The following is a 22,630-nucleotide window of genomic DNA, read 5'->3' as shown; positions in this document are numbered from 1 at the left end:
CTGGCTTGATCTTGTTCAAGCAACCACAGCTGCCGAGTTCATTAGTGTAGAGGTCCTGTAACGGTCCTGTCACGATCGGAAGACACCATTTCACTCTGGACAGCCTGTGAGAGCTGGTTGTCTTCTTTGCACTGGAGATGTCCCAGGAGTGAAATGGGGTTGTCAGGCACTGTGACAGCGTCTTTATGCACTGAGCCATCTCACCAGCCTGATGAAGTTGAACTTCGTAAATTGGGTGCAAAAATTGGTTAACAATAACAACTAATTATAAAATAGAAGAACTTAGCAAATGTTATAATAAAATATGATGAGTTATGTAGTCCCTCCTCTCTCAAAACATCCTATTTGCCTGTCCTGGAAAAATGGACAGTCCCGTTCTGGATGGGATGGTCCAGGATATGGAAAGAGTTCATGATTCTCATAAGAATGGTTCATGATTTCAAAGGTACAAATAGTTTCTTTCTGAATTCATTTAGTGTTTTCAAATCATGGTTACCAAGACATAACTGAAACTATGCAGAGCCAAACTGCAAAGAAGTGGGGCACTATATCTGGAAGTCCCCAGTGAAGTAATGGACAGGCACGTATTCATAGAAACATGTTGTTAAGTGACTTTGTCACTGTGTGAACTTGACATTGTACTTACAGAAACCACGATGGCTCTAATATCACTGGGTGATAGAATCTTGCAGGGCAGCCTTTGTCTATGCGGTCCGTAACTGACTACAATATAGGTGTGTGGAACAAGACTGGACTGAAAATTAGACCACTGCCATATAATCCAAAGGACTGTGACCTCGAGGAGCTTGAGGCACTAGGAGGTTTGGCCCAGGAGCCCGTGTTTGGCCACCAGGTCACACAGCCTCTCAAGGTTCCAGAGCCTAAGGACTTTGGGATTTGCACTGCTTTGAAGGATGCCCAGTTAAGGAGATTTTTTTTTTTAAACTTACAAGGCAGAACACTATTTGCAAAGAGATGAGTCTGGTGTAGTTTGTGGGGATGTCTGGGAAAGACAGGACAAGGGAGGCAATGAGACGTAAGGAGCAGGGTTTCTCACAAAATAAGAATTTGGGGGACAGGCAAGATATCTCAGCAGTTAAGAGCATGTACATTACAGAGAGACCCATGTTCCCAGCACCCATGTTGTATGGCTCACAACCATCTCTAACTCTCCTTCCAGGAGGATCTCTGGCCTCTGTGGGCACCTGCACTCATGTGCACATATTGCCACACACAGAGAGACACACCCTCATGCACATAACCAAAAATTAAACGTAGGCTGGGCATGGTGGTGACACATGCCTTTAATCCCCAGCACTCTTGAGGCAGATGGATCTCTGTAAGCTCAAGGCCAGTCTGGTCTGTAAAGAGAGTTCTGGGCCAGTCAGTACCACAGAGTGAGACTCTGTCTCAATAAACAAACAAACAAATAAATAAATAAATAAATAAACAACAACAAAACCCCTTTTTTCCTTTTACAATGAGAAAGTTTTTAAAAAGTCATCCTAGAAACAGCCCTGACCTTCCTTTTTCACAGGTTAATTCTGTAGTTTTGGGGAGTATGTTCATATACATTCCTGTTGATCCCACAGCCTCTAAGAGAGAACTATGTCTCCACCATCAGATGTGCTTTCTGGGACCAAATCCAGCAAAGATGGGGTCTTTCTGGGCTGGAGAGAGGGCTCCTTTGGTCCAGTACTTTCCTTGTAAGCATGAGGACCGGAGTTCTAGCTCCAGAACCCACACAGGATAATCTGAGTGTGGTATGCTGTAATCTCAGCCCCAGGGAGCCTTGGATCTTGCTGGCTAATCACCCTGACCTATTTGACAAGCTGGAGACCAGTAAGAGACCTTGTTTCAAAATCAAAAGGTGGATGGATCCTCAGTAACAACACTCAAGATTGTCTTCCGGCTTTCACTTACATGCACACACACACACAAACACAAGAACGGAGTTTTCCCTAGGGATAACTAGCACATGGCTGTGGACAAGTGACTTGACCTCTCTCTGCCTCATTTAGTCTTCTGGACAATGAGATGTTTACAGCATCCACTGACCGGGAAGACCTGGCCCAGGAGACAAACTGGTGGGAACCGGAACCCTGGCTCCCAGGCTCCCGAGTTCCTGGTTGGAAGGTAGGGGGTGTCTAGCTTTCAATAAGGCTGGAAAAAGGTCTGGGCGTAACAGGAGTAGGCCTCTTGCCCATAGGGCCTCAGGTGGGGGCTGGGTAGGCCCACAGACATCCTCTGCAGAACTTTGATCCAGAGCAAGGACAGGGCTGGCTTCAGTTGTCTTTGAAGCAGCGGGAAGATCAATCCTCCTTCTTATCTCAGCCTCTGCATAGTGCAGTGTGTCATGTGCTGCTGCAGGCCAAGAAACTCGGAGCAGAGCGGGCAGTACCCAACCAGCCCTGCCCTGCCTCCCTGCCACCCCTGGGGCCAGGGGCATGTGTGGTATTTGCCACTTTCTGACCTCTGCTTGGATCAGTGCCAGACACAAGGAGGAGAAGGTAATGAATGCTAAGTGCCAAGAAACTAGGTCCTCTGAGAGTCTCCTGTCAGCCCCCTCCCGCCCCCGCCTCGCCCAGGCACTCCCTCTCTTCTCTTCAAAGTCTGCTTTCAAACCTCACCTTTTGCTGAGATCTAAAGATGCTAGGCCAGGAGGCAGGAGACTGGATTCTAGTTACAGGTCTGCCTTTGATAGGCTGTGCGACCTTGAGCAAGTTACTGCCCTTCTCTGGGGTGTCTTTTCTCCATTAAGTACAGCTGCTGGGAACGCTTTAGGGCCCAGTTTAAAACTCCAAGGTCCAGACCAGCCTGCGGACAGGGCTGGGGCTCAGGGTAGGTTTGGGCTGTAGAACTGTCTCTCTCTGATGCTGCTGTAGAGTAATTGCCCCTGTCATCTTGACCTCCCTGGCTCCTTTGTGTCTCCACGGAACAGTTTCCTGCATAATCTCCCTAGCGCAGAGGGCTGTTCCACAGGCTAGGCTGCACCCCGAGTCTGTAGGCTCTGTCCTTTGGGGAGTGGCAGGAACATTTCTCATCAGCACTGCCTCTAGCTGGTTCAGGGACCGTGGACCGGAGGTTTACAGGATCACTGTGTCCTGAAAGGCTAGGGAGAGAACGTGCAGGAGGGAACAGGCAGGTGGGGAGGCGCTGGGTGTCAGGAGGGGAAGGACAGATGTCTCTCCACGGACACGGGTGAGTGTGGCGGGGTTTTTCACTCTCCAAGCTGCAGAGGGAAAGCATTTCAAACTCAGATCAAGTCGGGTCCCCTACTTACCTCCTGCCTCTCAGAGACAGACCCCAGGAGTGGCTGAGAATCCCGGCAACACAGTTGCTGTGTATGGGCAATGGGGTGATCTCAGTATCCACTGAGCAGGCCTTGGCTCGAGACGAGCTACATGAAGACAAGACTGATGGGAATTAGAACCCCAGGTCCCGGGAGCTGCTGATTCCCTAGTGGGAAGGTGGGGACTTTATAGCTCGTGGTGAAGCTTGATAGGTCTCCTTAGGTCAGAGAAGTACTCTCCCAAAGCTGCCCAGGGTGTGAAGAGTAGAATATTTCCAGAAGAAAGCAAAGAATGGAGAACGAAGCAGGAAAGAAATATCTCCCATGTCTAAGCTTCTGCAATGTGCCAAAGTGAGCCAGGACAGCTCTGGAAATTCCTCTTTGCCTTCAGGTCCCCGAGGTGTCATTGTTGACCTTCAGCATCCTCCTTCACCTATCCCAACCACAGCACAGTAGTCCTGGGATCCCTTTTCTGTGTCCCTCAGGAGCCCTTCTCCTGCCCACTCCCTCCTTGGCCACTTACGGAAGACGACCTCTCTTGGAAATTGCCACCATGACCATCAAGGCCCAGAGAAGCTGTCCTTGTAAAGGGCACATTGTGGGGGTACCTGTGAGTTATTGTGTGTTGAGCATGTGCACACGCAAATGTGGTATGTGTGCATCCCGTGGGCATGTATGTTGGACATGCTGTGGAATGCAAGCTCCACACGGAGTGAAGTGTCTGTCTGGGGGAATGTGGAAGTGCAGGCATGTTGCAATGTGTACAGGTTGTCTTGTGGCCCTGAAGATGCTGAGGAGTGAAGTGGAAGCACAGTGTCCTGACTTTTAGGGGTGCTCCTACATTTGAGGAATGCCACAAAGTGAAAGAATGCCCGAGGCCAGTGTGTTTGGATTTCTGTGAGCTCCTGGATACATCGACTACCCTTTGCTTGCAGGGCATCCTGCTGGCTCCAGCCTTTGGCCTCCTATGTACTGGAATGGGAGCTGAGCCCTTGATCATAGAGCCTATCTGAGGCCAAGGGTCAGCAGCAGCCTCAGCAACCTCCTCGCTGGTCCAGTGTCCCTAGCTGTCCCCAGTCCAGGTAGCCACTGACAGGCTGGAAATCTCACAAGTTTCCTGACGGGGTTCAAGATTTGCTTCAGTGTGTTTTAGAACACACACTACCCCCAAAGAGCCACTGCTTACTGTGTGCTTGGGGTATGGTAGGGCACAGTGCTGTGGGCACAGTGCTGTGGGCTGAAGGCTTTATGGATATGACTTACACCACACAGCAAATCGCCCTGGACCATATGACAAGTAAATTCTAAGACTAGGGTGTGAGTCCCATTGTAAGACCCTGAACCTGGGGCATGTCTCTCCATGTTCTGATCTACAGATTGTCTTAGGCAAGGGAAGGGAGCCCATTTCCTCTAAGGCCCACTTACTAAACAAAAAAAAAAGCTTGTTGGGTAACAGCTACCATCTTGAAAGAGTTCACCTTTATACCCTCGATTTAAGATCCAGCACTCCCTGGAAGAGAAAATAGAGGAGGAAAACGGAAGGATCCTTCCCTGGAGGAGGCCTCTGCAGTAGATGAGCAGACAGACTGAGCTTGCATGGCACGAGAGAGTCATGCCTGGCTTGCATGTGCGTCTCCCTTGGCCCATTCCTATGGCTTCCATGAAACCCCAACTTGCATGCCTAGGACACCAGGGAAATGACCAGCGAGGAGTTCACTGTTGCTTCTAGATACACATCATTGATCTTGCCTGCACTGAGAGGCTCAGCTCATTCCCTTCTCTACCAGATTTAAGTTGCAGGGAAAATGCATTATTTTTTCATTAAAAATTTATTTTGGAATGGATAGCCTTCAGAGAATGTAATTAGCCACGTTATTTCCCTCCATTAGCTGTCCCTAGTGTTCTCAGGAATGTCTTGTCCTTTTTCCTCTCCATTTCACTCTTTCCATTCTTGTTACAATTTGGGTTGCAGCATCCACCCCCCCCCCCACCCCCACCCCATCATTACCACGTGCAACTTCCAGAGGAATGTGCTAACTTCCTCCCCATGGGGCTGTGCGAGCAAAGTCCTCTGGGACAGTAGGGGATTCAAAGAATTTGTCACCCCAACTTGCTTTTATCTGGAATGGTTCCTGTGGGTCATTTTTAGTGTTGTAGGCAGTAGGCTGGCAGAACTGGGAGGTGACCCAAAATACAACAAAACACGCCTAGGCACCCCAAGTCGTACAGTAGATTCACAGTGCGGATGGGTTGTTCTGGTTCTGAGGAGACTCCGACAATCTCAGTGCTCAGAAGAGCTGCCACCCGCTCCACCCTCGCCCCTGTTCCTATCACACAGGTGACACATGACATGCAGCCGTCTCCAGCACTGTCAGAAATACCCCGCTCTGTGGGAGTGAGGGCAGAAAGCCTGACACCCCAAATCTAAACTTATCCTGGCTCTCCACAAAGAGGGGCGAAGAGAAAAGAACAGTAAAACATCTTCAGTGTGCATGACTTATACGGAGACCTCGATTGTCCCAGACCCTGAGGGTCCTGGGACGTACACTTTGAAGGGGCAGGTACTACTCACAGAGAACCAGCTGAGCGGCATTTCGGAATTATGTCATGTGGCATTGGCTTGAAGGGAATGCAAGCCAACTCGGTTCCTTACGTTGTTGACCTTACTGCTTTTTCAGTCTTAGGTTCCTGGATATGTGTAGAAGAACAGAAACTGACAGGTTTGTGGGATTTCTGAACGTGGGCACAGATGTCACTACAAGCCTCATGGAATCAGGTGGCATCTTGACTGAGTCTTGAGCACGGTGATTTTCATGAACAAGCCCTGGGCATAGGGAACAGCCGCGGTGTAGCCGGAGGTGCAGTGAGAACCGGTGGCTGGTGCCACAGTGCTTGCCAGCCACACTGGGCTCTTGACAGACACTGCTTCGTTTATCCTTCAGGCCCAGCAGGCATTACCATCCCCCACCTCCCCCCAGGCGCCCGCCGGGAGGATACCGAGATTCATACAGGGTAAGAGGAGAGAGTGTCAAACAAATGACTTCTGTCCCGCCTCCCGGGAGGAGTCTCATTGTGTGGAAGATGACAAACGGCACAACAATGCCTGCTGCCAGGAGCAGCAGGCTCGGGGTGTCAACCCACTCCACGGCTGGCAGGTGTCGCCAAGGAACACACAAGTCACCCAGCACCAGATGGGATCCCGCTTCAGTCACACGGAGAAGAGACGGAACAAGAGCTATTTCAATAGCGGGTGTCTGTCCCCCTGAGACCAGGGGTCTCAGTCTGCCACCAACCCAGGATGATGACCTTCACATAGCAGCCTTCCTGCTGCAGGTGAAGGCCTCCTTCCCGCTCCACCTGGAAGAGATCTAGCAGGGCGGGCTGGCTAGGAGCCACATGACGCACAAGCTTAAGCAGAACAAAGGAGCACACTTCGAGCCTGGAACAGGGGAAAGACGGTTGCAGGAAACGGATGAGCTCCACTCAACCTTAATGTACCTTATCTCTTGGAAAGAAAGGGTTTTAGGCCCAGGCCACTTTCCCGAAGCTAAGCAGGAGTCAAAGGCTACTTGTACCCGGTCAGTATTCCCCACTGCTGGGACCAAGGTCAAGTTGTTGGTGAGGCTGCCTCTGGATTTGGACAAAGGTCTCCCTGGCACTACAACCCAAGAGCTTTCTTAGCTGCGTTCAGTCACTCCTCCCCAAACCCAGGTAACAAGATCTGTGTATGCTGACACATACCTACACTCCCTGTGTTGGGGAGGCAGAGACAGGAAGATTCCTGGGCTTGCTGGCCAGTAAGCCCAGCCTGCTTAGAGAATTCCAGGTCAATGACAAACTATTTCAAAGCAAAACAAAAAACAACAGCAACAAATAAGAGGTGAAAAGTCTGAAATGTCTGAAGGTGAGAGTCCCCTGACCCCTGGAAGGCGCCCCCCCCCCCCACCAACACAGCCCATCAGCTAACAGATTCCTAAGGGAAAAGATGGCTTAGGTGAACGTCTGTAATGCTGACCTCAAGAATGGCATTTCAGAAAATGTGGCTCTCGTGCCCTGAAGCATCTCCATGCACAGAGGTTTAAAGCAGAAAGCTGGATTCCAGAGAGAGAGGGGAGAGAGAGGAGAAAGGAGAAAGAGAGTGAGGAGAGAGAGAGATGCACAAAAGAAAAATAATAACCTGGCATCCAAAATTTTTTTCAATTATATACAAAAACAGACGCAAGGCCTGTTTAGCCCCGGAAGATGTGACGTGCTGGTAAGACTGTAAAGGATACTGGAGAGATGGCTCAGCAGTCGAGTGGGATTCGGATTCCAGCACCCACGTAACAAGCTGGGCTTCTGGGGCACACCTATAACCCCAGCTCTGAAGTGGAGGGGAAAGACAGGAGAAGAGCTGGGGCTTGCTGGCTTTTAGGCTAAGGGAGAAAGTGGGAGCCCCAGGTTTAAGGAAAGAGCCTCCCTTAAGGGAATAGATGGGTGGTGATAGAGGACCTTCCATGCCTTATTCTGTCTCTGTGCATACATACACTATTGCACGTGCACGCATGCGTACACACACACACATACACATACACACATGTGTGTGTGTGCGTGCGTGCATGAGCATACACTCACATACATGAATAAATACATTGTTTTGAAAGTATCTGAAAAGAAGGTGTGGGTCAGATTCAGGCCCTTTGTGCCCTGTGCAGATCCTTGGACTCTGAATGCTAAGCCCCTGCATTGTTTCTCCGAGGTTTCAGTAACATGAGTAGACTGGGCTGGCTAATTTGAAGAGTTACGACCCAGCATTTGCACCCAGGGAGTCGAAGGTTAAAGGAAGTTCAGCAGATGATCTATGTCCACCACACTCATTTTAGAAACCAAGTTGCATTTAGCATTCAGATCATTGGAACTCTTCTCTGCCCAGTCCCCCTCTTCTCAGGGAAGCTTGCAGTTAATTCTACGCAATGTGCATTGCTAATGTGGAGGAACAGAGGCATCCGTCATCCTTGTGCTCCCTCGGAACGCCCACGCTGTGTCTCCTGCTCCCTTGCATTTGACTTGGAAACCTCACAGACCTCCAAAGGAAGCTGCTCTGATGTGCAAGGAGTTGATTCCTATTCCACTCAGTCCCTGCTAGTGTTGCCCACCTCTCCAGCTCTGTGAAGACTTGGGGCAGCAGGCTAAGGTGAAGAGGCCCTCGGTATCTTCCTATATATGGTTAGGAAGCAGAGGGAGGAGAGATGGGTGCTGGGCTTGCAGAGTCTTCCTGTGGTGCCTCCAGCCAGTAGAACAGTAGCAGGCAAGAAGACAATGAATGTGTCCACCCAAGACTTCCATCTGGACAATTCAGTTAATAAGGCCACAAAGGCAGGGGTTGATTGTGTTTTGTTTTCATGGCTGGGGAATCCAGGAGATCGGTAGAATCCACATTTGAGGTCAGACTCCGAGTTCCACCCTGGATCTCCTGACTGCAAATTGTGTAATCTGTGTTTGTGTAATGACTGAAAGTGCTTTCCGGTCAGAATGGACCTAAACAGAAAGGCAAGCAATGTCAGAGGTAGAGAGCATGACTGTGGAGCCAAGAGGCACCACCGATTTAGATCCGATTGAAGCAGCATTTACCAGGCACCAGAGGGCATCACCAGAGTGAACACAAAATAATGACGTGACCCTGGTCTAACGGAAATTGGGGTGAGAGGGGAGAGGGATGCGTACAAGGCAGAGAAATCGGTGGGAAATCCAAGAGAGTGTCGGCCATTCTGCTTATTTGTTTCCTTTGAGACAGGGTTTCTCTGTGTAGCCCTGGCTGTCCTAGAACTCACTCTGTGGACCAGGCTGGCCTGGAACCCGCCTCTGCCTCTCGGGCGCTGGGGTTAAAGGTGCTCGCCACCACACCTGGCAGTATCAGTTATTCTTATTCTATTAAATCATTTATTCAGTTGGTAGTCACACCAACTGTCTTAGTTCCGTCAAGACCATGCTCTGGGTATACAGGTAAATAAAACAGAGGGTTGGAGCTGTGATTCGGTGGATGAAGTGCTGGCTGCACAGCATGGTGCCCTGTGTTTGGGTCTCCAGCACAGCTGCGTGCATCTGTAACTCTAGGGCTGGGGACAGACATAGGGGGATCCCTGGAGCGCACTGACCAGCCAGTCTAGCCAGACTGAGTGAGAAACCTGCTTCAAAAAATAAGGTGCAGAGACTGAAGAGAACACCCCAGGCCAACCTCTGGTGTCTAGAAGTGCAACACATACACACACACACACACACACACACACACACACACACACACACACACACCACACACCAGGAACCACTATTCAAACGCTAAACCGTAGCCCCCTAAATAAACTTAAAAAAATCCACTCCTGGCCTCTAGAACAGACACACTGATTTGGTGTTTTGTAAAGTCCTCCCTAAACCTGAGGCTGACTGTAGTTACCACTTAGCTCTGGTACTGGTCTGGTAAAACAACAGATGAAGAGCCAGCGACATGGAGAAGGGACTTGTGGCCCACCTCTTTCAGGAAGGCTACCCTGGCTGGTCCAACCCACCGGATCCTGGTACTCTCTTAGCCCAACCCCCAGAGCAGAGCCTGTGTGCACTGTGATTGGGGGGGGGGACCCAGTAGGTTTGCTCCTTTGACTTCTGTGAGTCTTCCAAGGTCATTGTGATGAGGGTTCCGGGGCCTTGTGACACACCTGGCTGGATCTGTTCAAGTGGGGAAGCCAAGAGAGGCTCTGTTCCTTTAGGGAATGCAAGGAAGAGCCCCTTCCCTGGCTCCCTCAGCATCACTAGGGCTCCGCAGGAGATCTGGACACAGGCAACTCCAAAGACAGCTGAAGGGAAACATGACCACCCTTTCTCCGGAAAACAGCCTCTCTGCGAGGCAGTCAGCCACCTTCATCCTGGTTTGTTCTTTGATTTCTTTTGAGGGAGGGTCTCACTGTGCTGCCCAGCCTGGCCTTGACTTGTGATCCCTTGGCCTCAGCATTCTGAGTGCTGGATTACAAGTGTGTGCCACCAGACCTGACTGACACATGTTCTTCATCAGTCCCAGGTGCCTCCCTCCCCAACCTCTGGTTTACACTGGGGCTCTTTGTCCCTGCTGAGTGGGAAGGCTGGACATGGAAGGTGGAGCAAGGCCAGCTGTACTCTGGTCTCACCATCAACCCAACCACAGAACAGATACCTACATCCCTTTTTACCTTATTGGGAGATCTTAGAACCCAGCATGGCTTCCTCCCCAAAGGCGTTATTCTAAATTTACTGAGTTTCTTAGAGTTGCGCAGACATTGTTGAGTTTTCTTTGGTGCTTTTGCCAACAATTTTGGTATGTTGCCACCAGGTGGCAGTAGTGCTTCTGTTACTGGGTCCCAAGCGCAGTTAATAAACAATTCCTTAGTCGACTTGAGCCATGAAAATTTTCCATGCACTATTTTTCAAAATCATAACTAATTATTATGACCTTAACCAATCTCAAGATCCATTTATCATGTGATTAATAGAATGATACATTCAAAATTCAAAATGAGCACCTGAATTTTAAATGTTATGATTTTATTGCCTGTGATCACCAAGCCTTGAATATTCTGTATTTCTTCTGTTCTTCAAACTTAGAGAAGGCCATTGATAATAATAATAATGAATAAGCTGTCATACAGCAGTTGGTGTGTACAAATGATGTTGTAAATGTTTTGTTTATAGTCATTCCTTCTCCTTCCAGCCCTCTGAGATGGGATGTGATGGGGGCTATTATCATTTGATGAGTGAGAAAATGGATCCTAGAGACTTAGCATCCTGACAATCAGGTATCCAGTCAGTGGCAGAGCTTCTCTGCAGACTCAGGATGTGGGCTGACGAGTCCTTCTCATCAACTCACAAACTCCCAAGTGTGGAGTTGATTGCCAGCATCAGGGAGAACTTGCTTCCCAAGGGCAGACCAGTGTTAAAGTTCCCTGCACCTTCTTGTGCCCCATGGCTCATGGCCCTGTAGATGAAGCATGTGTGAGTTATCAAGAAAAGGGTTTCCAGGCTAGGGAGATACCTCAGTATTAAACATGAAGACTGGAGTTCATATCCCAGAAGCCATGCGAAATGTTGGGTGGGTGTGATGTAATTCCAGCCTCAGAAGGCAGAGACAGGGGATCTCCAGACCAAGCTGACTAGATCTAGCCATATCAGTGAGCTCTAGGTTTGAGTGAGAGACCCTGACTCATTGAATAAGGTGGAAGGGCAATCAAAGATGGCTCCGGGCATCAACCTCAGGCTTCCACGGGCACTTATACACATGTGCTCACATATGTGCCAATATATACACACCACACGCGCGCACACACACACACACACACACACACACACACACACACACACACACGACAACAACAACAATAACAAAAGGGAGCTCTCAAGCCCACCTGATGTGCAGGTAGTGAAGCTGCCCCACCTGCAGTCAGTGAGGTGGCTGCAACTTTTGGTGTCAAGGGTTTTTCTACTGCCTGAAGCCTGGCTCCTCACTCAGTCTGTGAACCACAGCATCAGTCGCCCAGGAAACTACATCTCTGTAGGCTGTTCCCCAAACTTTCTGAACCAGAAGACCCTCCATGACTTGTATACAATTTTAGTTTAGAGTCCCGTGTTTATGCATTCAGGTATTAAGAGAAAGATGGGGACACCTCTGGCCAGCTGTTGGGTTCTGTCCATCGGCACATCTCTCTCCGATGTGGCACTTCAAGATCCCCTTCTCTTCAGCAGGAGGGGATGCTCACCCCACAGCCTCACTCTTAGTTGTCATTTTATAAACACTTTGCAGGCATTGTACTTACCACTCATGCACGAGTATATGGCACACAAGCGCACACACCACGCACAGGCACACACACACACACACACACACACACACACACATCTCATTTAAATATTCCTGTGGCAGGCTGCTTTACATTTTCAGGGAAGACAAAGTAGAGCACAAGAATTGTTTAATTTGTCCTTATCTTATATCTTCCCATTATCAAGGCAGCACAATCATAGAAAAACATAAAATACATGAAAAAGGAAATGCTATTTATATTTCCCCAGCTTACTCAAAGATAACCACTGTAGCTTTTTGTTTTATTTTGAGACAGGGCCCTGTGCATCCCAGGTTAGCCTCAAATTCACTGTATAGCTGAGAATAACCTTGAACTTCTGGGCCTCCTGCCTCCACAGGTGTGTGTCATCATGCCCAGTCTGTGGTGCTGGGGATCAAACCGGAGTCCTATGTGCTAGGCAAGCACTCTACCAACTGAGCTACTTCTTTATCGCCAATCACTATTGTTTATTTTCTTTAAAGTTTATGTGTATGGATGTTTTGCCTGTATGTGTGTCTGTGCACCACACATGTGCCTTGTGCCCAAGGAGGCCAGAAAAGGGAATCAGGTACCCTGGAATAGGAGTTATAGCCAGTTGTGAACTGCCATCTGGATGCTAGGGATTGAACCTGAGTCCCCTGGAAGAGCAGCCAGTGTTTTTAACTGATGAGCCATCTTCTCAGTCCTACTGTTTGTTTGTTTTATTTTGTTTTGTTGTTTTTTGAAACAGGGTTTCTGTGTGTAGCCCTGGCTGTCCTGGAACTCACTCTGTAGACCATGCTCAGCTCAAACTCACAGAGATTGGCCCACCTCTGCCTCCCAAGTGCTGGGATTAAAGGCGTGCGCCACCAGCACCTGGCTCCCACTGTTGTTTTTAATGGAGGATGTCTTCTTGGGATTTTCTTCAGTATTCTTCCTATTGTTTACTTGTTGTTGTTGAGGCAGGGTCTCACTGTATAGCTTCGTATAGCTTGGAACTCACTCTGTAGACCAGGCTGTCCTCACACTTGGAGGTTTGCCTGTCTCTGCCTCCCAGGTGCTGGATGGAATTGCAGGCATGTGCCACTCCACCCAACCTTCAGTCTCTTTTATAAGAATGCCTGTACACTCGAGTTTACGAGGTACAGTTTTTGTAATATATAACAGACACAGTATCCAAACAGTAGTGTGGAGAACACTGATGGGACTGCACTGGAGGGCCCAGCGTGTAGATGGGTACTGTCACTGCAGGACTACAGACTACGTGGAGAGGTAGCGTGTAGATGGGTACTGTCACTGCAGGGCTACAGACCACACGGAGAGGTAGCACTAGTACATAGGGAAAATGTCAAGTAACCAACTGTGTGTTCTGCTTTTTCCTGTAACATTTGTATCTTTCCAGATCATTATTCGTGCCTTGTAAACATCTATTTATATGCCTGCCAGTATTGTGCGGTGTGTATAAAACAGTTTACTTAACTATTCCCTTATTGCAGCGCATTCAGAGCGCCTACATTTTTAATTTGGGCAAGTTTTTGTGCAGTGAACATTATTGTCCACCCTGGATTTTTGTTTTCCACTTATTTTCAGCAATTTTCTCAGGATAGAGTACTCTAGCTGTGAGCCAGCAGCTGTGAGTTTCGATCCCTCCCAGAGTCCAGAGCCTAGCATTTGAAAATCACCACGAATTAGAAGGAAAGCCCAAAGCCTCTAGCGGAGGACTAATCTGTTTGTCCTTGCCAGGAGAAGAGAAAACCCCCGATTGACAAGACGGAATGGGACAGCTTCTTCGATGAGAATGGTCACTTGGCCAAGTCTAGGGACTTCATTTGTGTTAACATCCTGGAAAGGGTATGATTCCCAGGCTACCCTCAGCCTTTCCCTGGCACTAGGGGGCGGCACAGATGGCAGGGATCAGGCATGCCTTTGGGTATCTTGAGAGTTCATGACCTCCCGTGTCCAGGGTCTACACCCCTTCGTGAGGACAGAAGCCTGGAAATTCCTCACAGGCTACTACTCATGGCAGAGTTCCCGGGATGAGCGGCTCATGGTGGACAGCAACAGAAGGTAGAACTTTCCAGAACCTCTTTCTGTGGAGAGTTGTCAGGGATGTGGGGGGGGGGGGCCGGCACCCTCCCAACCTAGAAATTCGGGTTTCTTCTTCATATGGACTCCTTATTCTGAGAAGACTCTGATGCTTCCCACACAGGACCCACATGCAGTGGGTATAGCCAGGTTTAAGTTTAAGCTGGCATCTCCTCTCCAGTTCACCGACCAAGTAATCAGTTGCAGGCATGGTCTTGTCCCAAAACTCCCCTTATCGCCTTGCTCCCAACCTCATCCTTACCTGCCTAGCCTTCCTGTGAAGGACCCTAGGAATTTTCTTTCCTGGGCTTAATCCCCTTTCCTGCCAACTGTTACCCCAAAACCCCATGGCCAAACTGCCTCCTGAGGCTAGGTTCCACCTCTCTGTCCTGCCCACATCTCCTCCTGGTGCCCGCTATGGGCTGCTCATGTCCTCGGGTTAAACAGTCCCAGAGGTGTGACATTTCAGGCATCTGCTGACATTTCAAATAGCCTATTTTCTCTTAATCCTAGCTCTCCTATCCCAGCGCCCTCCATCTGACCGTTCCTGAGGGACAACCTTAGAGTTAGGGTTTCTATTGCTGTGAGGAAACACCATGCCCCACAGCAGCTTGCAGTGGGGGAGAGGGTTTGTTTCGTAGCTTACAGCTCCACATTGCAGTCCATCACTGAGGGAAGCTGGGGCAGGAACCTCGAGGCAGGAGCTGATGCAGAGGCCATGGAGGAATGCTGCTTACTGGCTTGCTCCTCATGGCTTGCTCAATCTAATTTCTTTGTGGCACCCAGGACCAGCCCAGAGGTGGCACCTCCCACAGTGAGCTGGGCCCTCCCACATCAATCATTAATCAAGAAAATTCATGACAGGCTTGCCCACAGGATTATCTGGTGGGAGCATTTTCTTAACTGAGGTTCCTTCTTCTGAAATGACTCTAGCTTATGTCAAGGTGATGTAAAACTGACCAGCACAGGGACTCCCCATCAGCTCGGCCACCCCACTCCAGCAGAGCTGCATGCTCTTTCGTACTGCCTCTGCTCTTGGTTCACTCTTTCTCCCTCCACCCACACCGGTCTCCCTATTAGCTGTCTCCCAAAACCCCACCTTTGGGCCAGTGGGATGGCTCAGGGGATAAAGGCACTTGCCACCAAGCCTGACAAACTGCGTTCAATCCCATGGTGGGTGGAGAGAAGGGACTCACTCTCACAACTTGTCCTCTGACCTCCACAAGTGTGTGATGCGCGCGCACACACACACACACTGAATGAATAAATAAATGAATGCAAAAACTCCATCCTTGCTTCAAGGCCAGGACCACACAGGGCACTTCCTCCTGATTGGAGGATCTTTGTAGGTAAGTATACACAGATTTTGAACTTGGAACAGTCTAAGTTTGAGAGTGAGTTCAATTCAAATTCTAGCATTAACATCACACTCTGAGTGAACTTGCCCACGAACTTCCCTGCTGAAGGCTCAGTCTCCTCCTCTGTCTAATGCGGTCACAATACAGTTCACAGAGTGGTTACAGAGATCTAATTATAGAAACAGGCACGTCACCATGTCCAGGGGAAGAACAGCTAGGGCTCATGTCAGTAGGGATGCTCCCACAAACTGGAGACTGTGGACTTTCGCCTCTGTGACCCTGGGATTTGGGCTTGCCTCATCTCAGGTGGAGCATACACTGGGGCAGAGTTCGAGTCCTCCCCAAATCGCCTTTCTTTAGCTCAGTGCAGGCCTCACCTGCCCATGTGAGTGCTCGAGGTGGACTGGGTCTGAATGACTCCACGGTGGATTGCTTCCTTCTTAGAGGTGTTTATCCTGGGCTACCTGACCAAGTCTTAGGGCCTGAGCAGCTGAGCTCAGCCCCAAAGCAGCTCCCAGCCGAGATGTGGAAAAGACAACCCGCACAGGGACCAGCAGAGAATAGTCTGGAACAGCAGGGATGTGAATGTCGGACTAGGTGCCAAGCCAGGGAACAGGCCTTGTGTGTGTTACACATGATTGCCGAGGCAAAAAGCCACAAGTGAGCAAAGTGCCATGAACAGGGTGGTTGACAATATCAGACATTTTTTCCCTTTGGCATTCCGGAGGCACAGGACAAGGTTGCGGCGTGCTGGCCTCCTGGGAAGGCTCTGAGAGACAGAAGTCTTTCTCCACACCTCCCACGGACGCTTCCTTGGCTTGAGGCTACATCCACTCACGTTCTGTCTCAGTGGACACAAGCCCTCCCACCTCTGTGTGTGTGTCTCTTCTATAGACGGTTGTCATTTGATTTAGGGTCCCCCTGGAAAACCCAGAACGGTCGCATTTTGCGATCCTTAATCACACTGAAAAAGACCCCGTCCACAAATAAGCCTATATTATAGGATCTAGGGGTTACTTCTAGGACACGACGACTTTAGAGACAGCCAGTCAGTTACCGCACCAGCTAATCAAATTGCAGTGGTCAGCGTAAGACCGTCTCCACTCTGCAGGTGGGGAAACTGAGGTTTAGAGAGGGAGGGTGACATCCCTCTGCAGACACTCAGTTGTTAAGCGGTGGCTCCAGGGTTTGGGTGCTACAGTTGTCGCACAGAGCCCACCCCACACTAGGTTGTCTCCACCCTGGGTGCCAGCTGCATGCTGGAGAGCACTTCCGGCTGCTCAGGCTGAGGTGGGAGAGAACAGCGCAGGCGGGGAGCAGGTGGGGACCACGTAGACAAGGCTACCCGATTTCCCCTGAGCTCAGCAGCTGCTGCTGCTCTGATTGTCCCTTCTTGGGAGGGGAAGGCCACCTTACCCAGCCCCAATGTGTTCTCTCAGGAGGAACTACAAAGCCTTGTGCCAGATGTATGAGAAAATCCAGCCCCTGCTGGAAAACTTGCATGGGAACTTCACAGAGACTAGGAACAACATCGGTGAGCAGAGGGCGAGACGGGGGAGGGCTGGGCGGAGGAGAGGGTAGATGCCATTCTGGTCTTTTCTTAGTCATTTCTAGGCACAGGTTGACTCCTGGGGCTTGGCAACTGTCTTGACTTTGGCCCGGAAAATTTTCTAGCCAGACCTAGGTCAATCCACCCACCCCTGCCCACAGGTGTTGCTAGAGGTTCCCCTGCCACATGCCATCCCTGTTGCTTTGACTTCCTCCCCCCCAAGCCATGACTTTGACGTAGACTGGATCTGAATTGGATTGGGAGGGGGCATTCCTTGACAAAAGGTATGGTCTAGTCAAAGATTTGGAGGCAAAGAGGAACCCAGACCAGCAAGGTATGGTGATGAGTGGAGCTTGGTGGGGCTGGCATGCCTTTTGTAGCCCCCCTCCCAGCTAGGATTTTTTTTAGGACCTGTCCTCTAAAGGATGGGAGATGAATTCATCCATGCTTTCTGCTCTGGAGATGATCTAATGTCACCTCCTGTCCCTTGCTCTAATCTAGCATATGACATCCAGAGACTCTATGACAAAGATCCCCTGGGCAATGTGCTTGTGGACAAGAAGAAACTGGAGAAGACCCTGCTGCTGAGTTATGTCTGCAACACGAAGGCTGGTGAGCTGAGGGTAGAGCCCCAGCCCATGCTTGCCAGCTCCTTCCTAGACCCTGGGCCAGCCAGCACCCATTGGCTTTTCCTCCCGGGAACCCTCCCCCGCAGAGTACCAGCGAGGCTTCCATGAGATGGTGATGCTCTTCCAGCTGATGGTGGGGCATGAGCATGAGACCTTCTGGCTCTTCCAGTTCTTCCTGCAGAAAACAGTGAGGACTAAGCCAAGCTCAAATCTCCTACTCCCCACCACCCAGCAAACCAAGGCACCACTGGCCTCAGTTACTTCCCTCAGCCCCCAAACATCTGTAGGTCAGGGGGTGGGTAGTAGAGGCATTAGAATTCAGAAGGACTGTTTAGAGTCCCACTCCCACCAGCCCCATGATGGTACCCTCTTAAGGCCTCTCACTCCTTACACACAAATCTCCCTGCAGATCTCTTGTGGCTTCCCAGGCCTCCAGAGTAAAACCCAGCAGCCTTTGTCAGGACTCCAGGGCTGCCTCTTTGTTCCCACCTCCCCCTGTTTCCTCCACATGACTCATAGTCCAGACACCCTGGAGGACTCAGCAGTATCCAGGGTGTACCCTACTCTGCACCCAGGATGAGGGGTTTACCGTCTGGGAAGATTTTCTTTGTCACCTTCTAGAAGCTTCCCACATCCTCTACCTCTCTTTGCACCTCTGCAAAAATATGTTTGCTGAACTTTCTTTCTTGGCTCTGACCTAATAAGTAGGGTCATGGTCACATGTGGGACATCTTTGCAGCTCCACCCCACCCCCATATGTTAAGATGCACATGAACACATGACTGCCTGAGATGTACACATATGCAAACAGGCACAGCTGCACACAGGGACCAGAGACGACAACAAAACACACACACACACACACACACACACACACACACACACACACACACATGGATAATGAACCAGGCACATCACCTCTCAGAATTGGGACTGAGAGGTGGGCTTGGTTCTGTGATGCCCTCAAGTTGAACTGAGGAGGACTATTCTCTGGTCCCATCTTGTACAGGAGCACAGCTGTGTCATCAACATCGGGGTAGGCAAGAACCTGGACATGCTTAACAGCGTGATCACTTTACTGGACCCTGAATTTGCTGAACACCTCAGTGAGTGGTCCACAGTCACTACTACTTCCCACACCAGCAGGTAGGCTTTGGAAGGGCCAAGGCCCATGGCCGACATACTCAGGCCTGGAGGAGATGACCTATGTGAAGGAGCCTGGGTCTCTGATGTTGAACATCTGCTCCAAACAGACTCCATGGCCTGTTGGGAAAGTAGCAGCCGGAATGTTCATGCTTCCTATGTCCCGCGTGATCGGTTGTGTGGCCTTGCCTGTGTGGCGGCTGACGCGCCTGCTTCTCTCCTCACAGAAGGGAAGGGCTCAGGAGCTGTGCAGTCTCTCTTCCCCTGGTTCTGCCTCTGCTTCCAGCGTGCCTTCAAATCCTTCGACGATGTCTGGAGGCTCTGGGAGGTGAGGGACATGCAGCTGGGGACACTTGGTGTGGACTGTACCTCTCCTGCGTCAGGAGGAGAAGCTACAAGTTCTCCTGCATCCCTTTCTTCCTGGCTTCAGATGGTGCTCAGTGGTCTGGGGTTTAATTAGGTCAGCAGCCCCACTCCTGCCTTGCTGTAGAGTGCTAGAGCATCTGTGCATCAGTTCTGATGCCAGACTCCACTGACCATCTACAGGGCAGTTAGCACAGGGCACCTGCTGATGTGCCGGGGCTGGCCTGCAGCTCAGCACCCTGTCCCTGCTCTCTTTTGCTGCCTTTCCTTGGCCTTCCCTTCCCCTAGAATGCCAGCTTCTCTTAGAACCTGATTTCCCCCAAGGCAGGCCCCAAGGACACCTGTAGTCTTCCAATCACAGTTCCTAGGAGATGATCCTCCTTAGGAATGAGCCCCCCACCTCTCGCTGTCCTGCCTCACCTCACGGCTGTTCCTAAACAGAAGATCCAGCCCAGCTGCAGCCTGGCATGTACCGTCCCACCATCCAGCTTCCACCTCCCTCACCTTATCATCTTGGCCCGCCATTCTACCCCCAAATCTCATATAGCAACCTTTCTCCCACCGATTGCCGAGCTCCCACTCAAATTCTAGTTTCTCTCTACCCTGTTCTGAGTGTGTAGTTGATGACAGCTTGCTACCCTCAGGGCGTCCCGGTCTCAGACCGCAGGGCTGAGGCCTGCTGGCTGCCCACAGGTCTTGCTGACGGGGAAGCCCTGCAGGAATTTCCAGGTGCTGGTGGCCTACAGCATGCTACAGATGGTGCGTGAGCAGGCACTGGTGGAGAGCATGAGTGGTGACGCCATCCTCCTGGTGAGTGCCTTCGGCCGGATCCCTTTCCAGCCTCCAGAGCCGGATGCCTGTACCCATTTCGTAGAAGAATGCAGAGACCCATGGTGTGCTAGCTTATGGCTGCTTTTGCCTCCAGAGAGGAACAAATGAGGAGTGCTGAAGTGTGAGGCTCCATGCTGATGGCCCTTAATAGACTAGCTCTAAAAGGCCCTGCGACCGTGACAGAGGCTGTGTTGGTTTGCCATCCCAGTAAGCATGTGAGGACACTGAAGGGCTAACCATTAGATTCTACTGCCTTGAAGCTAACCCTTGGCCATGTGGCAGAAGGGCCTAAGGTTTTCAGAGGTGCTTAAAGGCCAGCTGAAGCACCAAAAAAAAAAAATCTTGGGTGGTATGCCAGTTATGAACCAGGTCTTCCTTAGGAGCTTGAGACATGTCACAGAGCGCCCGGGCTTCCTAGACGCCCCGTGTGAAGGCGGTGTTTGTCATACCCACAAAGCATATGATCTGTAGGCACTGTGGTGGGTTGTGGAGACATCGAGGTGCCCCCAATAACTGCTGTGAATAGTAGCTTTCTTACCTTTGTGTTGCCTATGTCCGAAAGCACAGGAGAGGTGTTTGCTTACACACACACACACACACACACACACACACACACACATCCCAAGCACATATGTCTCTCCCCGCCCCCCAGGCCTGCAACAGCCTCATTGACCTTGATGCTGATGAGCTGATCTCTGCTGCCTGCATGGTTTATGCTGAGCTCATGCAAAAGGAGGTAAGTTGCCTAGTGATTTGCCCTCCTCCTCTCCTGTCATTTTCTTCCTCTTCCTTCTCCTCCTCTGTTCCTCTTCCTGTATTCCTCCTCCAAGAAGCCTTCCCTGGTTTCTCATGCCCGCTCTCTACCAGTCACACTTGGCTTCAGAGACAGTCTGTGCTGCGCTCCCACCCACCAGCCTACAGAAGCTGTTCTGCATTGTTTCCTCATTGCTGATATCCTCACGGGCAGTCTGATCCCTGGGCTCACAGCCTTCATCTCTCATTCACTGTGTCCTTCCCAAAGGGTCCAAGTACAAACCTGGACCCCCAGGGACTCAGGAGAATGTCACTGGCTGGATAGACTGAAGGATGAGAGCCAAATCAGATAGCGTCTGTCTCCATCACACCTTCATGACTCTCCTCACCCCCAGGTTCCTCAGCCATTAAAGGATTTCTTTCTCTGAGAACGCCAACACTCACAATGGACACATGCCCTCAATGGACTGGATGAAGGCAATTCTTCAGCCATGCGGTCAGGGTCAAGTTCAATGAGTATTGGGATGAGGGCATAGACAATACAACACATGGAAACAGTCTTTGAAGTATTGGTTTGTGGTGGTCACGAGTCTTTTTTGACCTTGCAGTGCATGATAGTTGAGGCCATATAGTAAGTGGACAGACACTGTGAGACTATGGAGAAGGCATACTGGGACAGGACGGCGTGGGACAGCCACCCTTGGTGACTGATGGGTCTTCAGAGATCCACACCTAAAAGCAAATGGGTAGGGTAGGACCAGCTTTGAAGCCTCCCAGACACTTGCCACAGACGAGAGTGAACACACATCTGGACTCAAGTTCTAAGGGGAGATGAGCTGTGGCCTTTGCATCTGTCCCCACTACCCCTTACTCTCAACATAGTTCTTCCATTCTCTCCCACACCCTAGACTTCCCACCAACTCTGGAAGAACCAACTGAAATCTCTGGCCACCAGGTTGTCCCCTCCTGGTCTCAAAGTCTTCCTCATGACTCTACCTTTACTCCACCACCTCCAAGTGTCTCCTTGATCGAAGCTGGGTTTCTCAGCCTTCCTCATCCTCTCCTGAGACTTCATTCTGCCCTTGCCCAGGAAACTATTCTCTCTTGGGGCAATTGGCTCAGGTCCCCCAGGCCATGCCATAGCCCTCAAGCTCCATGCCCAGCCTCCCAAGGCTCTGGTGAGCCATTGTGCCAGTAGGCATGGAGCAGGGGATGGACCTACAGAGGGGTTGGGGTTGGCTGGGTGCCCCAGAGCTGCACATCGACACACACACACACACACACACACACACACACACACACACACACACAGGCCCGTGTGCACGCACACACTTCCAGGCGCTACAGATTTCAGGAAGTCTGGTGGGTCCGTTGGTTTTGCTGCAGACCCTGGCCCCGGGGGTAAGGCACAACCATCTTTCCCACTCTCCAGCCAACAACCCCTCTTTCCTGTTTTCAAAATGTCATTCTCAGTGACCATCTCTCAGAAGGTATTATGCCTCTCTGTATTTTCTGGTCTTCTCTTCTCAAGGGACAGTCTCCCACCCATAGCTGACTCCGAGTCTCTTAGCTGTTGTTTTTGATGGAGGTGGAGGTGCTGAATAACGGAGCCCTGTCCCATCAACAGGGTTTTCTTTGCATAGTTAAGAAGAGAGCGTTTGCTAAGCAGTAAAGCACGTGGGTAAATTCATGTACTGTGTGTGCTCTCCTCGGTTCTGTGTTCTCAAGACAAGACAATGTAGATGAGCGTTCTTGCATGGAAAACAGTTCTCCAGGAAGGAAACCATATTTTTTTCTTGCATGGAAAACAG

At 50.5% G+C, this 22,630-nt stretch overlaps 1 protein-coding gene across 3 annotated transcripts; it reads left to right on the top strand.

The window, feature by feature from the left end:
- Positions 1-5,578: 5,578 nt before the first annotated feature.
- Positions 5,579-21,957, top strand: Tbc1d21 (TBC1 domain family member 21). Of its 3 annotated transcripts, none has more exons than XM_052729129.1 (11): positions 5,579-10,191; positions 13,852-13,959; positions 14,072-14,175; positions 16,991-17,085; positions 17,602-17,712; positions 17,816-17,916; positions 18,739-18,835; positions 19,103-19,200; positions 19,929-20,045; positions 20,719-20,802; positions 21,215-21,957. In XM_052729129.1, exons 1-11 carry the CDS (start codon positions 10,036-10,038, stop codon positions 21,245-21,247), a joined length of 1,104 nt encoding a protein of 367 aa, XP_052585089.1. In that variant the 5' UTR covers positions 5,579-10,035; the 3' UTR covers positions 21,248-21,957. The 3 variants fall into 3 exon arrangements, with proteins under 3 accessions (XP_052585089.1, XP_052585079.1, XP_052585099.1); XM_052729119.1 differs by having other exon boundaries at positions 19,100-19,200; XM_052729139.1 differs by lacking the exon at positions 13,852-13,959 and having other exon boundaries at positions 19,100-19,200.
- The last annotated feature ends 673 nt before the right edge of the window (positions 21,958-22,630 follow it).

The sequence above is a fragment of the Peromyscus californicus genome, unplaced genomic scaffold (assembly GCF_007827085.1).
Source record: "Peromyscus californicus insignis strain IS unplaced genomic scaffold, ASM782708v3 Scaffold_11__1_contigs__length_118956290, whole genome shotgun sequence".
Lineage (NCBI taxonomy): Eukaryota > Metazoa > Chordata > Mammalia > Rodentia > Cricetidae > Peromyscus > Peromyscus californicus.
This window is presented reverse-complemented; position numbering and strand designations above follow the sequence as displayed.

What these genes read in the sequence shown, in the direction of transcription:
- Tbc1d21 (XM_052729119.1), top strand. Translation starts at nt 10,036, where the DNA reads ATGCAAGGAAGAGCCCCTTCCCTGGCTCCCTCAGCATCACTAGGGCTC. An exon ending in AGAGACTAGGAACAACATCG is followed by an intron (nt 17,086 to 17,601) that starts GTGAGCAGAGGG and finishes GCTCTAATCTAG; the next exon opens with CATATGACATCCAGAGACTC. An exon ending in AGTTCTTCCTGCAGAAAACA is followed by an intron (nt 17,917 to 18,738) that starts GTGAGGACTAAG and finishes CATCTTGTACAG; the next exon opens with GAGCACAGCTGTGTCATCAA.